Below are 14,123 nucleotides of genomic sequence, written 5' to 3'. Positions count from 1 at the left end.
CAGGTCCTGTCAAAGATGGAAGAATCAAAACCAGTGGATGTACCTGGCGCCAAAGGCGAGGATGCCCAAACGGACAGCGAGGCTGCTTTCACTCCCGACCACACCGAGACACAATCCGCCCTCAGCGGTTCTCCTCCCGACCACGATGGTCTCCATACCCCGACCCTTGGTCCTGTGAACTCGGGGAGCCCCAAGCTTTCGAGACACGGGTCCTTCTCCGGCAGCAGTTCCTACCAGGAGGACTGGGACGTTTTCCCGCCCCTCGACCGCATCTCTGTACTCGATCTTCTCGACAACTTTGCTCTCCCACAGCAGCTGGAGAAGTTGCAAAAAGGCTTCTCTGCCCAGACGCAAAAGGTCCGCAAGTCCAGGGATGCATTTAAGAACAAGAGCCAGCACGCGCGTGAGCGCATGGTCGACGAGTGGCGGAGACGCGTCCCTACCGCCGACGAGCAGTTAGAAAGATACAGGAAGCGGATGCGCACCAGCGTCGACAAGCTGGGAAAGCAATGGAACGACACCAGGGTGGTCACGATGCGTGAGAAGGTCTCATTCATCTTTGGCGTCATGAATATCTTCGTCAGTGGTCTTCTCATGGGCGGATGGCCCGAGTACTTTCACTTGTGGTACACCGTCCAAGTGCTGTACTTCATGCCTATTCGATACTTCACCTACCATCGCCGGGGATACCACTACTTCCTCGCCGATCTTTGCTACTTCGTCAACCTGCTCCTCGTTCTCAGCATTTGGATCTTCCCTGGCTCGAGACGACTTTTCCTAGCCACCTACTGTCTCGCATTCGGCAATAACGCTGTAGCGATCATCATGTGGAGGAATTCGCTCGTCTTCCACAGTTTCGACAAGGTCACTTCATTATTTATACATATCATGCCTTGCGCAACGCTCCACTGCATAGTCCACCTGTGGCCAGCAGATCTCCAGGCCAGTCGTCTACCTGCCATCTGGGCTCTGAAACACTCCCCTGCTGGCTCAAGTGGAGGCTACGGAAATATCGTCTCTATGCTTGCCTGGAGCTCTGTTCCCTACGCTATCTGGCAGCTTTCCTACTACTTCTTCATTACTGTTCGTCGGCGTGACAAGATTGCTGCCGGTCGGCCGACATCCTTCACTTGGCTGCGCAAGTCATACTCCAAGACTTGGATCGGGAAAGTCGTTCTCTCTTTGCCAGACGCCCTGCAAGAATCTGCCTTCATGCTGATCCAGTACTCGTACGCGGTACTCACCATGCTTCCCTGCCCCCTGTGGTTTATGAGCAGGTATGCCTCGGCGGCATTCCTCTCCATCGTCTTCACCTGGAGCGTGTACAATGGAGCAACCTACTACATCGACGTCTTTGGTACACGTTTTCAAAAGGAGCTCGAAGCACTGAGGGCCGAGGTCAAACAGTGGCAGAACACACCCGAAATGGGCGGCCAGTCGCCCCTGATGACGCCGAATCCCGAAGGGTCCGCGCCGAGCGAGCTGCACCTCACAAACAGCCAAGACGGAGCAAGTGGCAACCTCAACTCGGCTTACAAGCACGAGAACACGGTCATGGAAGAAAGCATAAAGGCCGGTGCGCAGTCCGATCGGATTCCGCTGCTGAGCGAAGAGCTCTCGGCCCAGGGGGTAGCCAGTGGGATTGATGGGGGTGCTAGAGACGTGGCCAAGGAGAGAAAGGCAGCAGGGGCATCTTGAGCTGTCACGTTGTGGAGGAAGCCTTCCTAAGAGCTGGGTGCTACTACCTGTTATGACCCCCTTGAATTATGGTTTAAGCGCGAAGCGATCATCATGTCACTACGAGGAGTACATGGTCTGCCTGTTTTGTCTCATCAAAACGATATCATTGAATATCCGTAAACTCTTTCTCGTCAAGTACTTCTCGCCATGCTACTTGGTTTGACCCCGAAACAGCGGGGCCGAGCTATGGTCTCTCCGTCTGTGTATGAACAAACCTCCCCCAACCTTTTAGCCGGGATCGTGATATTACATTCTGGTGGGCCTTGCACCTCGGAGCTTATCGCCATATCGAGAACATGAGGTGAGCAAGATTTGTCTTGTCCATTTACGCTTGGCCGAGGAGGGGTTGCCCATATCACCCACCCCTCGACCAATACTGTGTGATAGATGCTATTTGAGCGCTTGAGCCTATGGATGGATAAAGATGACTTCGGCACCTCCTCTTCGTTGAGCAAAACCCCAACCTTCCACGTGTCCCATGCTCTCAAGCCGTTTGGGCTGAGCTGTGTTGTTCGTTTGGCCGTTTCCTCTCATAAACCACCCGCTGTAAAGCCAGATGATAAAAAGGCTTTGTTAAATCATATTCCCCCCAAAAACATGAAAACCCGAGAAACAACAATGTCCTGTAAGCCCCAACCCCCAATCTGAATGACGCCCATTCCATGCACATGATGCAACCGGTAACTGGGTATTTACGTTTCCTCTTGCCCATCAACATTTCCCAAGAAACAGAATTCGAGTGCTCGCTCCATATTCCCGCCTGCCACTAGTCCTGTCCGAAGCCGTTATTAACCTCCCCTCGAGCCAAATGGAAAGGGAGATGTTGGTATAATGTCGTATGCGGAGCCTGCTGCTCCAATCTTCTACCGGATGACGCCCCAGTCAGATAGTCGCCCTCCATCACTATCCTCTCTCGCCCCAGGTCGTCGTCCAAATGCGTTCCAGAATCGTAATGTCTCATCTCCGGCGCCGGTCACAACGGTTCTGCCGTCCGGGCTCATAGCCAGGTAAAGCACACGATACGTGTGTCCAGTGAGACTGACCACCTGCGTCATGGAAGGGTATTTCCATACCACAATCTGGTTTTGACTATAACCGTGCGTCGAGACAATCTCATTGGAGTTCTTGGACCAGGCGATATTGCAGACCTGGCTGCCAGTATCGATCTCGTTGATGACAGATCCGCGGACTGTGTCGTGGAAGATGATGCGTCGATCAGCCGTACCTCCACCCGAAGCCAACAGTCCCCGTTGATGCGGTGACCATGCAATGGCCTTGACAGCTGCCGTGTGATCTGAAAACTTCCACAGCGGTGTCTCGGAAAGCTTATCCCACACCATGAGCTTGTTGTCATTGCCACCGCTGGCAAGCTGGCCGTCTTCGCAGTTCCACTTAAGACCGCAAACCTCCTGCTTATGGCCGACGAGCTTTCGGAGCCACTGGTCGGGGGCCCGCACGTCGCGGTGGTAGATCAGGCGATCGCGAGAGCCAGATGTCAGTATGTGAGTGTTCCAAGCCAGGGAGCCCACTCGTGCCGTGTGGCCTGTCATTGTTCGCAGTCGCCTTGTCTTTTCAGCGTCCCAGATTTGGACGAGGCCCTTGCCGGTCCCGATAGCGATATGGGTTCCTTTCTGAATCCATGACACGCTCGTTACTGTATCGTCCTCGAGCGTACACAGCTTGTTGACGCGACTTGTCTGAGCATTCCACATGTAAACACTGGACCCGAGCCCGACCCCAAGCACATTGGCACTGCCCCAATCTACCAAGTTGAGGTAGAAATCATCTGCCAAATCAGGCGCGTCGAGAACTTTGTAAGGCACTTTACTGACCGCCCTCGGTTGCCTCCGCGGGCTAAGCAGCATCTGTTGACTGTTGAAGCGAACTGGCGAAAGGCTATAGATCTCGGAGCGAGTGTCGAGATTGGGACCATGCCGGCTCTGCGGTGTCCTTGACGGCGTTAGATGACCCGCATTGCCCAGGTTCCGCGGAGACATGTAGGAGAACAGATTCTTGTGGGGAGTCGATGGCGTTAGAGAGGATGGAAGAGAGTTGGTAGAAGCGTTGTTTGGCGGGGTGCGAGACCTCGTTGAATCTCGAAGATTGGCAGAGTGCGATGCAGTGGATAAAGTATGCTCAGGAGACATAGTGGGCGGTGTTGCCTGTGGTATTGAGCCTTCAAAGAGCTCTGCGCGGAGCAACGTCGAGAATGTCCGGTTTGCTTCCTCAGCTAAGAACGGTCAGATTTGTCTCCTTCGGGTGAAGGGGCGTAGATGGCTCACTCTTCTGAAAGTGTAGCTCTCCGTGAGGAGTACGCTTCTTTTGTTTGGACGGTGTCGCTGGAGAGCCATCTTCGTGTAGCAAGTTGAAGCTGGCTTGGAGGTCCTGGCCAGTTCGTGTCGGAATAAATCTGGCAGAAAAGACTTAGTAAATAGTGGTTGAAGTTGATCACGGTGATGTAAACCTACCTGTCGCCATTGATTCTCTGGCGCTTCCGATGTGGGCTTGCACCAGGTGTGCTTTCCCTCTGTGATCGGTGGTGCATCTCACGTAGCAAAGCACTGTCGACGGCGTCGGGGTCGAAGGCACTGGATCGAGCTGATTCACTAGGTCTTCTGCTGTGTTGAATCTTGCGCTGGTTTGTATTTTCCAAATATTGGCGGTTCTCGACGAGACCTCTGTCGGAAGGAGGGGGTGTTGCGAAGCGAGTGGGTGTCGCGGTTGCTGAATTGCTTGCATCAGCTACTGGTCTTTTGATGGAACCAGAAGCGCTGAGGGCAGCCGAAGAATCGGTTGGGAGAGTCATCTTGACTTTTTTGCAACAAGCAACGGAGATCGTCCGTGAGAGTTGCGCGAAGAGGCTGAAGTCTAGCGAAGGCGGCTGGGACGAGCGTCGTCGGGGGATGTGGCGGGGAATGATAAAGCACACCAAGCACCGACACCAGTGCGGGCCTCAGAGAGCGGTGGTCGTGTCGTCGCAGTTGAGAAACTGGGGCGACAAAAGCTATTCAAATGATGCGCTCGCAGTGTTCGGAGAACGAAGTCGTTGCTCGAATTATCGGCGAGTCGTCTTGGCCGGTCGGCGCGGCATACGAATCACCACCTTATCCCTGACGGCGGTATTCAAATCGTTGTCATTCGCATGCTTTTCCCTCAGGCGGTCGCAAGAACTCGGGCGCCGGCGACAAGCTTCTGGGATTAATGGCGCAAAACGGGTCGAAAAAAATAATTAGTCGAGAGAGAGAGAAGAAAGAGAAGACAGCAATATGGGCGTCGACGGGTGGTGAAAGGCTGTCGAACGTTGGATTGAGTGCAGATTCGAGATGTCTGAGGCCACGGGGTGCAGGCTGGAGTCGCAGGAAGCGGCAAGAGCCAGCGGCGGAGGAAGGCACGATGATGAGTGGTTGGGCGGGTAGGAAGGTGCAAGGTAATGGAGGTACCATGTGAGGTAGGTAGGTGCGGCAAGGTCAGTATGTACCTCAAGGCGACAAGCACCGCGGTGGTGAGGTGCAGCGGTTCTAATCGTGACGGGAAGGGGTCCAACAGCCAGTAAGGTGTAACCCGTCCAATACTGGTCACAGTCTAGTATCACCCAACCTCACTCGGGCAAGCATGCCAGGGCAGAACGGGCTGTTGTCGGGGCGGGGGGAGGGGACTCCCACTTAGAGGATGGAAACCACGAAACTCAAGGGCGTCGAGGAGGTTGAACTGGGGGAGTCGCGGCAAAGGGAGAGACGCTATTCTTGTTATGGCTTTAGCGTAGACGGCAGAGCAACAAGAACAACAGCAGCGGTCCCTTCGGCCGCTGTCTGGGTAAGGTACGCGGGCACGCATCACGCACTTCCATTCAGGTACTTTGACTACTATGCACCTTAGGGACTGTTTGGTGGTTTCCAGAGGTACCTTGGTGGTGCACGTTGGCCTTTGGACGCGACTGGCGAGGGAAGAGAAAGGGCGTCTGGCGTGACTGGCGTCAGTAGGTCCCGCACGGCAGGGTGGGGAGGGAGGGGGACAATAACATTGACCGACAACCCAAGGGGGAGGGAACCGGGACGGGGAGACGAGACTGGGGATGGCGAACAACAACAACAAACATCCTGTTCCGTCGCCTGTCGTTCAAGGGTCAGCGCGATCGAATGTTAGAACTGAGCACAGAGTTGATGTTTCTTTTCTCTCCTCTTGCAAAGCCCGTGCAAGCAACATGAGGTAGAACAAACAATCGAGAAAACATATAGAGTAGGTACCTGGACTTTGGCTGTTGACTTTTAATTTTAAGTACTTCGTCCAGGAAACTATATCAATAGTTGCTCCTGCCCTGGCTTGCTTGCACATTATAGTTCTATTACGTGTAGATCTCATAACAACACTTCGCCATCACAATATTATGTTGTTTCGACTCGTGCGTGTTTCTTGCCTCTCACTTGTCAAAGGCACCCCTCACTATCAGCCAAGGACTACCTCCTTGTTGAGGGAAAGCCACAATAAGTTTGACAGTAGTGTCAAGCTTGTCAACTATGAGAGATTGAAGCAATTGCTCTGAAAGTATGCACGCAATCTACGTTTTCGAACTCCCTACGGTATTAATCATCATCCGATGCGGTTTCAACTACGCTAGCCACGCTACGTTATCGAGACCTAAGTAGGCTTTGGCATGAGTGTTAATGAGATTGGGAAACGTCCTCGCACCCACCCACAGTCAGAGACAAGAGAAGCTATGCACAGATGGGACGGTACGGGACGAGACAAGACCAAAAATGGGATGGCAGTCGCGATGAAACGCACCTTGTTATCCACGTAAACGTGAGTTGGCGTCAGTTTTGGATGTTTGTGTGTATGGACAAAAGTATGTCTTCACGCTTTCCCCTCTTCCATCGCGCTTCCATGGTACTTGGGATTCGGGAAGAACATTGTCGCGTCGCCAGTCTCGTCAAAAGAAAAATAAAGGCCGTGTTGCATTCCAGCTAATACGATTCCCGCCTCCCTTGCGCAAAGAGGGGGCTGGGAGAATTGTTTTTGTTTGTGTTTTTTTTTTCTTTCTGGTCAACCTAAGCTAAGTTTCAATGGTCCAAATTCGGGCCATTGGGCACCTGCCGCACCTTGCCATTTAGCACCCTCGGGAACTCACAGCCAGTCGACACGTGCTGGGCGCTCTTGTTTTGGCCCCTTGAGTGGGGACCTACGGATACACCAGGCCAAAAACTAAAAGAAAACCAGCCTCCGCGGTGTCGCAGAAGCCAACCGATGGAATCTCGTAAACAATAGCGGTAGCCGTCAACTATTCATCCTCCAAAAGCCCACAGCAGGATTATCGTCGGCCGTGTCTTGCTAACATGATGAGGAATTGAGCGCAGGATTCAGGAGACTCATCCTCGATGCTGGTTGATTTTAGTTCCGGGTATGGAGCCCGAACGCTCGAGCAAAGGTCCCTTGCCTTACGTCATTGAACGCTGAACAAACGGACGAAGATAAACAATGGTGGCCAGCTATAGCTACGCGATGCGACGCGTTTCTTCGCGTAAAGCACTCTCGCGCTTCCAAAAAGGGGTTACACGACCTGTTGCTGGACAGTTTCGATATGCGAATGCGCACTGTCACTTCCCACTGTAAGATAGGTATGTATTAGATAAGCAAGCACGTGCTGCTCTGGACTAGTCTCAAATGCTTACATAAGGTCGAAGCTGCACTGGAGCTTTCGTAGACTGACAGGCAGTGACGCTCCAAATCCCGACCTAAATGCAGGAACCTTGAGCTGATCTATGGATACGGATAGCTGGCTAGGTTATCATGTCGTCTAAACCCTTCCAGCGTTCCTTCATGCACAACACTCAATAGCCCAGCACCCAAACCTTTCGCTACTTGACGATCCATACGCCGCAGCACGCACGGCGCACTCTCAACCCCCACTCCCCTGCAGAAGAGCTGATCAGGAAATAGCCTGATATTATCCTCAGACTGTTACACAGGATACATGGCCTTTTCGGGACAGAGGCTCCTCGAGTGCCTGCCGCCAATCTTCCCAAATTGACATGCGGCTTTTGACTCGTTGGCCACATGCAATGATCCAATCCTAACAAGCAGATCCCTCTCAATCCCCGGTTCCTACGGGGTAACCTGACATACCTGCTCGACCGAACTCTCGGAACCCCGCCAGCCGTTCACAGCTTGTGTGAAGCTACCTGCTATTTGCTCCATCGAACAAGGCAGCTCCCCGGCGGAAATCATCTCTCCCCGCTTACACGAGCTGTCAGGGCCAAAAGCGAGACGACAAGTACAGACGACGGCATACAGAGTACGGATACAGATAGAGTTTGCTTGAGGCTCTTGGATCAACGGCTCTCGCCTTGTTTACAAAGCTATTCCCGGGATACTTACACTGACGGAAGGGGTCCAAAGGAACGTGGGAAACTAAGCAATCTCCGGGTCCTGTCTTTTTTCGCATCCTTGTCCGAGAAACTAACAGCGCTTTAGCCATGACTTCCGGGAACCCTTGAGCCCCTTCGTCAGGAGGCAATGATACGTATTGCTGGCTGTATCCATCCACAACCAGAGAGGGCGTGTAACCTTCGCCCACCATGCGCTAGAACAGACTCGGCTCTCATTTTGGCTGTGGCTTTGCGCTGACAGTGACAGACAGCGTCATCCCTGATTGCAATGATGACTAGGTACACCCGCCACTCAACACTAATCCGTACTGCAGTAGGTAATATTTCGTGCCGTCCACAATACTGGTACTCCTCCTTCCGAGGTTCGCAAGGCCACGAGTCGGCAACGCTTGGTTCCGGACGCATTTTGGTGGGACGTTGACGATGACATACTGGCACTGCTGAGAAAATGCCTTTCCGTCACGGTTTTATCTCCTCCAGGCTCCATTACTCATTCAGCCCAGTCTCCGAAGCTCCGGGAGCTGATCTGCTCTTCTGCCATGCCGCTGGCAACATGAGCTTTGTTCCGCTTTGCCGCGTGGGTGTCTTACTTCGGGACCTTGGCGATCTATCTCGCCGCGTGCTCTTTCTATGCAATTCAATTGAGCTATCCGCAGATCGTCGACGAAATATGACCTGTTGTGTTGGAAGTCGATTGCTCGATGCGAGAAGTGATAGCCCTACGGATGCCGAGGAGTCAACCCTCGTGATACCGAAACCCCACGTCCCCCAGCAGCTCAGTGGCGGGACCTCAGAGGCTCGAACAGCATTGATTGACAGAGACGCGGACAAACTCGCGGTACAATATCAGGGAGCCCATCCATCTGTTCCCGATCAGCAAGAGATCGTAATACCGGCAATACATATTCACGACTCAGGTAACGCATTCTGGTTGTTCTCGACCGTTTGTAATTACTCTGTGGTAGCGAATTAATCGTATAGGGAATTCGAAATCATCTCCAGGCCATCTTCGAAAATGATATAGTCCGACCGCCGATTCAGGCTTCAGATCGCAGCTCCGAGGATCGAGGGGATCGAAGAAAGCACGGGCATCGAAGAAATACAGTCTGGCTCCTTTCCGACGGTAAGCTCTGCCATGCTCCATGGTATCGGTCCCAAACATTGGAGCGAGCGATATGACGCGAAGGTTGATTAGGAGATAGTCCCATTTGCTAGCTCGACTGTCAAATGGCACTCGCCAGGCCGTGAGCGCCGCCCTTTTGCCCGATTAGGACACTGGTTGAGGTCCGGGTCCTGGGCCGCAGTGGGGCCGGAGCCGAATTGGTCCAAGTCTCGAAGCGTGGGATTCATGGGGGTCCTGAACTCCTGGACGTTTCTCGGCAAATCCTTGCTGGAGCAGCCTCGAGACTGGAGAAAGCCAAGAGAGTCCGAGTCTGCAACTACCCACGGTTCGCTGAAGAAATCTCGATTCTCAACCCCCAGCATCCCCGTCTTTGCCAATTGAGGTAGCACAGACAGTATTGCTCTCTCCCATCTTCACGCCCAATCCTACATTACCTGGCTATGTACTGTGGCATGGTGCCAGGTGGTCAACAAGACTGCCATAGTCAACCTGCAGTGTATCCGTACACGGCAACCTGAATTCTACAGAGGACCCCAGGCAACTCTCTTGCCGAAGTTTCGTCTTGCCCTTTTCTCGACCATTGCTGTTGCGGCGGGCATGGTGAAATCCCACCACTGGGAGGTCACAACTTGCAGCAAGAGGTACACATACCTTAGCATCTTTCACGGCCAGTGCCTGAGTCAAGATGGCAGCAGAAGATGCAAGCGTAGCAGGGGAGTAAACGGACACGGAGACAGAGAATGGTGTGTACTGGTACATTGTCGAAAGAAGGTAACTATATTGCATATGCACTCTGGTCACTCTACCACCTCCCGAAACTAACCTAATGCTAGGAAGCTGCTCGTGCTTCCCCGTCAAAGCCCGTCTATGATCTATCTCCTGGCTTGACATCGCCGTCTGTTATTTTCTTATTTAGCATGGCTAACACCAGGCCTGACGTCTTGATTGGTAACACTGCAGAGCGCGCGAAACAGTTTTGCAAGTGCCGATTTGGGTCGGAGCATTCATGTCGCCCCCCTTTAGCCTTTTCTTGACATATCAGGATGGCCCTGGCATCGCCGAACCGTTGACAAGAACATTATGGATGACGACGGCTTGGTTCACCCGAACCAAAAAGCCCCCAAAGGCCGTGCAGTGTCCGTGGCTCAGATGAGCAATGGGGCTAACCCCAACCCGTCAGCAAGTGTCTAGGTTCTGCCAGAAAACCGAACAAAGACTGCCCGGCGTCCAGGTTCTGGCCTCTTCAGCCTTCAGAAATCTCTTTTGCAAGGTCAGGAGCTATACTCAGCTCTGCTAGTGGGCGATCATTCTCCGCTCGGCCGTCGAATGGCATTCTTCCATAACCACACATCGTGGGAACCTCCTTCTCGCGCAGACTACTGCAACGCAACGCTGTGGGTTTTCGCCCATTCTTGTTTGATTGCCGCCCATGTTGGCGCCTTGCTGGGGACCCAGCCTTGAAAGAGGGCAGGGGACGGGTTCACGGGTACCTGACGAAAAGTATGTTGGCTCTATCCATATGTAGGCAAATGTGCCTGACATGCCCGCTTGCGCTTCTTCCGCCTCGCCCGTCAATAGTTTAGTATCGGCGTCCGTCGATCTTTGGTCTCGCACACCCTCCTAGCTTGCTATCTGCTTCGTCTCTGCAGAGCCCCTCTCCTTTGATCGCCTCCCCGCTGTTCTATACGGCGCCGTCCTGCTCTCTGGCTGGATGACGTTGTGGGATGCCCATGGCTGGTGCGCCCCACGGCTATCTTCCTTTGACATTTGATGCTCATCCTCTTCTCCTACGATCAGCCTTCGTCCAAACCCAATATAAATCCTTCTTCATTCCCCCAACGCCCGTGATAATGCCCCAATCAACAGATACATCTGCGGCCCGTGATCATTCTGGACCACGTTCTGTATTAGCACTATTCCGGCGAAAGAAGCACATGGCTCAGGTCGCTGCCGCTCACAGCACAAACCACCGCCGACACAGGCACGGTGAACTCACCCAACCTCAAATGAACGGCTACAGCTCTCTCAGTGTCACGTCTCTGCAAAGCCAGAAGCAGCAACAAGTAGACTTTGACGAAGGCGGCGCCGATATTCCTGACATTCCACTGAAGCGTCCAGTCACCAAGATGCATCAGGACCGCCCCTTGAACCCGTCGAGGTTCCAAGAGGCTTGGGAGGATGACGAGGATAGGAACTGGACCGCACATCATGGACATGGGCCCATCAATCCCAATACCATAGCCCCTCGGCCAGATAGAAGGTAAGAGGAGAGATGTATCTATTGTATAAGTCGAGAGCAATGTCGGCTAACACCTCACCAAAGTGCTGTTCGTTCTCCTGACATTCCCCCAAGAGAAAGAGGCAGAGTAAAGTCTCCCGAACCTCTCCACGCTCAGCAGCGGCAAATGTCCTCAAGCCCACCAAGGAGCCCTAGAACACGTTCTTCAAGGTCCAGGGCCAACTCGACATCGTCCTCATATCAAACAAACAATACATCACTCCCAGCTCTGCAGACGAAAGGCGCTGGCGATGACGAGATTCTCGAGCCCTTGGCCGAAGAGGAAGTTGAGCCTGGCTCGTTTGACCTAGTAGTCCCATCTCATGGCGACAACGGACAGTACTCGCTGGAAACCCGCTCCGAGCTTCTCTTCTCAAAAGACCATTTGCAGGCCATTTTTGATGATCACTTACTCCTCCAACGTTTTACCGACTTCCTTCACCATGCCCGACCCGAATCGCTCCCCCTACTGACCTACTTCTTGGACTGCTTAAAAGCACTCCGGGCCATTGCGTATGCCAACGCGATCGCGGGTGGCCTCGACACTCTGCCCGGACACGAATTCTCAATGGCAAACACCGATAGCACAATCAACAGCTCCTTGAGAAAGAAGGCCGAAGCTGCTTTCGACGTGCTTGTTCAGCAAGACCTTCCCGCCTACATAACCCATACTTGGATCCAGACCGTCAGCGTGTCAATCAAGAGGCGTATCACAGGCACTCTTCCGGTTCAGCTCAGAGAAATGTCCGAGGGTTTGGCAGAAGTGTTCTGCTTGACGGATCCTTCGAGAAACGACAACCCCATTGTCTTTGCTTCCGAGGGTATGTATATACATCCTTCTCCTTATCCAGGTTCCACAGCAGCTGACTGTCATTTACAGAATTCCACCGCACGACTCAATACGGCATGAACTATGTCATTGGCCGCAACTGCCGTTTCCTACAAGGTCCAAAGACCAACCCCTTTAGTGTACGACGTATCCGCGACAAGATCCTGGCTGGAAAGGAGCACTACGAAACCTTCCTCAACTACCGCAGAGACGGCTCCCCGTTCATGAACCTCCTCATGGTGGCGCCGCTATACGATAGTCGCGGCACAGTCCGCTATTTCATCGGCGCTCAAGTCGACGTCTCCGGTCTCGCGAAAGAAAGCTCGGGTCTGGATGCTCTGCAGAACCTAGTCGTCGAGAAGGAGGCCGTCGGCACCATCAACGGCCAAAACCAGCAGCAGCGACACGACAACGAGGAAGAAAAGGACGAGTTTGAGGAGCTCAGCGAAATGTTCAACATGAACGAACTCGAAACCGTACGCAGACGCGGCGGAAACATGCACCGCGTCCCGCAAGATGAAGGCCAGGCCGCATCCTCGACAAACTGGCAAAAGCCACGCATCCTAATCCAGGACGAGTCCTCCTCCGTCCATCAGTCCAACCCAGCTGTGCCTCTGACGAGCGGCAAGCTTTCCGGCGTCTATGAGCACTACCTCCTCGTCCGGCCCTACCCCAGCCTCCGCATCCTTTTCGCCTCCCCCTCCCTCCGCCTCCCGGGCATCCTTCAGTCCAACTTCATGGACAGGATAGGCGGCTCCAACCGTGTCCGCGACGGCCTCTCCCAAGCCTTCGCCGACGGCCACGGCGTCACCGCCAAAGTCCGCTGGCTCACCAAGTCCAACAGCGAAGGCCGCGTCCGCTGGATCCACTGCACGCCCCTGCTGGGCAGCAACTGCGCCGTAGGTGTCTGGATGGTCGTCCTCGTCGACGACGAGTCCGAGGCCGGCATGAAGCGAGGTAATCAAGCCCCGCCCGTAGACGGCCGGCTCCGGAGAGCCCCCGGCATCGCGCAGCAGTTCCAGCAGCAGCAGCAAGCCGGGTCGCAACACCGTCCCTCCGTCGACGACAAAATGTCCCTCTCGAGCTTCGCCGCCATGAACCGCGCCCGCGACGAGGTCCAGGTCGACGCCCCCGCCGACTTTGACGTTGACGTCCCCTCCGACCGCCCTGGCAGCCGCGCCAGCCGCGCGAGCAAGTCGAGTCGGCTCAGCCGGGGTCCCGTCAGTGCGCAGCGTCGACCTCTAATCCCGGGCGGTTTCGATGACCCCGACGGAGGGCCATCCCGGCCTGCGTATACTGTAAGGCTGGAGGAGGATTAGTCAGTCATAAGCCTTGTGCTCAATCTTTCTGTTTGTTCCTTGCAAAGTTCTTTGCTTTTCCCTGGAGGGGCGGTGTTTCGGAGGTGCCGTTGGTGTTGATCTACTTGATACCATTACAATTCTGTGCATTAATTTTAGCCTTGTTAAATTGGAAATCCTCGCTACAGCGCTGATATAAATCTCCTATATACCTGACGGAATTGGAGGAAAAGAGAGAGCAGAATGATAATAAATTAATCTTACGTCACAAAGGAGCAGCCGCTGAACTGCATTTCTGACTCAAACTAGGTGTGATCAAGCTGTAAAGCGAAACTTCTCGTTTTTGACAGCAACCAGCTGATTATATGTAAGCAAAAAGTAGCCACATTCGCCATGTAAGCAACCCTAGACTGGACATTGCGCCCTTTTCGATCATCTGTTTACCCGCCCCGGCCCTGCGTAATAATGCGAC

The 14,123-nt window shown here is 53.7% G+C and overlaps 5 protein-coding genes across 5 annotated transcripts; 2 read left to right on the top strand and 3 right to left on the bottom strand.

The window, feature by feature from the left end:
* Positions 1-15: 15 nt before the first annotated feature.
* On the top strand, positions 16-1,698 carry CABS01_01438 (F-box protein; the record flags this gene model as incomplete). The annotated part of the gene is made up of 1 exon (XM_060534818.1): positions 16-1,698. The coding sequence occupies one exon, from the start codon at positions 16-18 to the stop codon at positions 1,696-1,698; it is 1,683 nt and encodes a 560-aa protein (XP_060398007.1).
* A 905-nt stretch (positions 1,699-2,603) lies between these two features.
* On the bottom strand, positions 2,604-4,546 carry CABS01_01437 (WD repeat domain-containing protein; the record flags this gene model as incomplete). Its single annotated transcript, XM_060534817.1, has 3 exons — positions 2,604-3,970; positions 4,023-4,150; positions 4,209-4,546. The coding sequence occupies 3 exons, from the start codon at positions 4,544-4,546 to the stop codon at positions 2,604-2,606; spliced, it is 1,833 nt and encodes a 610-aa protein (XP_060398006.1).
* Positions 4,547-7,331: 2,785 nt separating this feature from the next.
* Positions 7,332-8,314, bottom strand: CABS01_01436 (uncharacterized protein; the record flags this gene model as incomplete). Its single annotated transcript, XM_060534816.1, has 4 exons — positions 7,332-7,341; positions 7,407-7,494; positions 7,857-7,919; positions 8,113-8,314. 4 exons carry the CDS (start codon positions 8,312-8,314, stop codon positions 7,332-7,334), a joined length of 363 nt encoding a protein of 120 aa, XP_060398005.1.
* A 1,000-nt stretch (positions 8,315-9,314) lies between these two features.
* CABS01_01435 (uncharacterized protein) lies at positions 9,315-10,005 on the bottom strand (the record flags this gene model as incomplete). Its single annotated transcript, XM_060534815.1, has 2 exons — positions 9,315-9,614; positions 9,898-10,005. The coding sequence occupies 2 exons, from the start codon at positions 10,003-10,005 to the stop codon at positions 9,315-9,317; spliced, it is 408 nt and encodes a 135-aa protein (XP_060398004.1).
* Positions 10,006-11,180: 1,175 nt separating this feature from the next.
* Positions 11,181-13,672, top strand: CABS01_01434 (uncharacterized protein; the record flags this gene model as incomplete). Its single annotated transcript, XM_060534814.1, has 3 exons — positions 11,181-11,506; positions 11,570-12,345; positions 12,405-13,672. 3 exons carry the CDS (start codon positions 11,181-11,183, stop codon positions 13,670-13,672), a joined length of 2,370 nt encoding a protein of 789 aa, XP_060398003.1.
* Between the last annotated feature and the right edge of the window lie 451 nt (positions 13,673-14,123).

Source organism: Colletotrichum abscissum, assembly GCF_030869225.1.
Source record: "Colletotrichum abscissum strain IMI 504890 chromosome Unknown Scaffold_3.1, whole genome shotgun sequence".
NCBI lineage: Eukaryota > Fungi > Ascomycota > Sordariomycetes > Glomerellales > Glomerellaceae > Colletotrichum > Colletotrichum abscissum.
The sequence above is the reverse complement of the archived record's forward strand: the minus strand, read 5'-3'. Positions and strand labels throughout refer to the sequence as shown.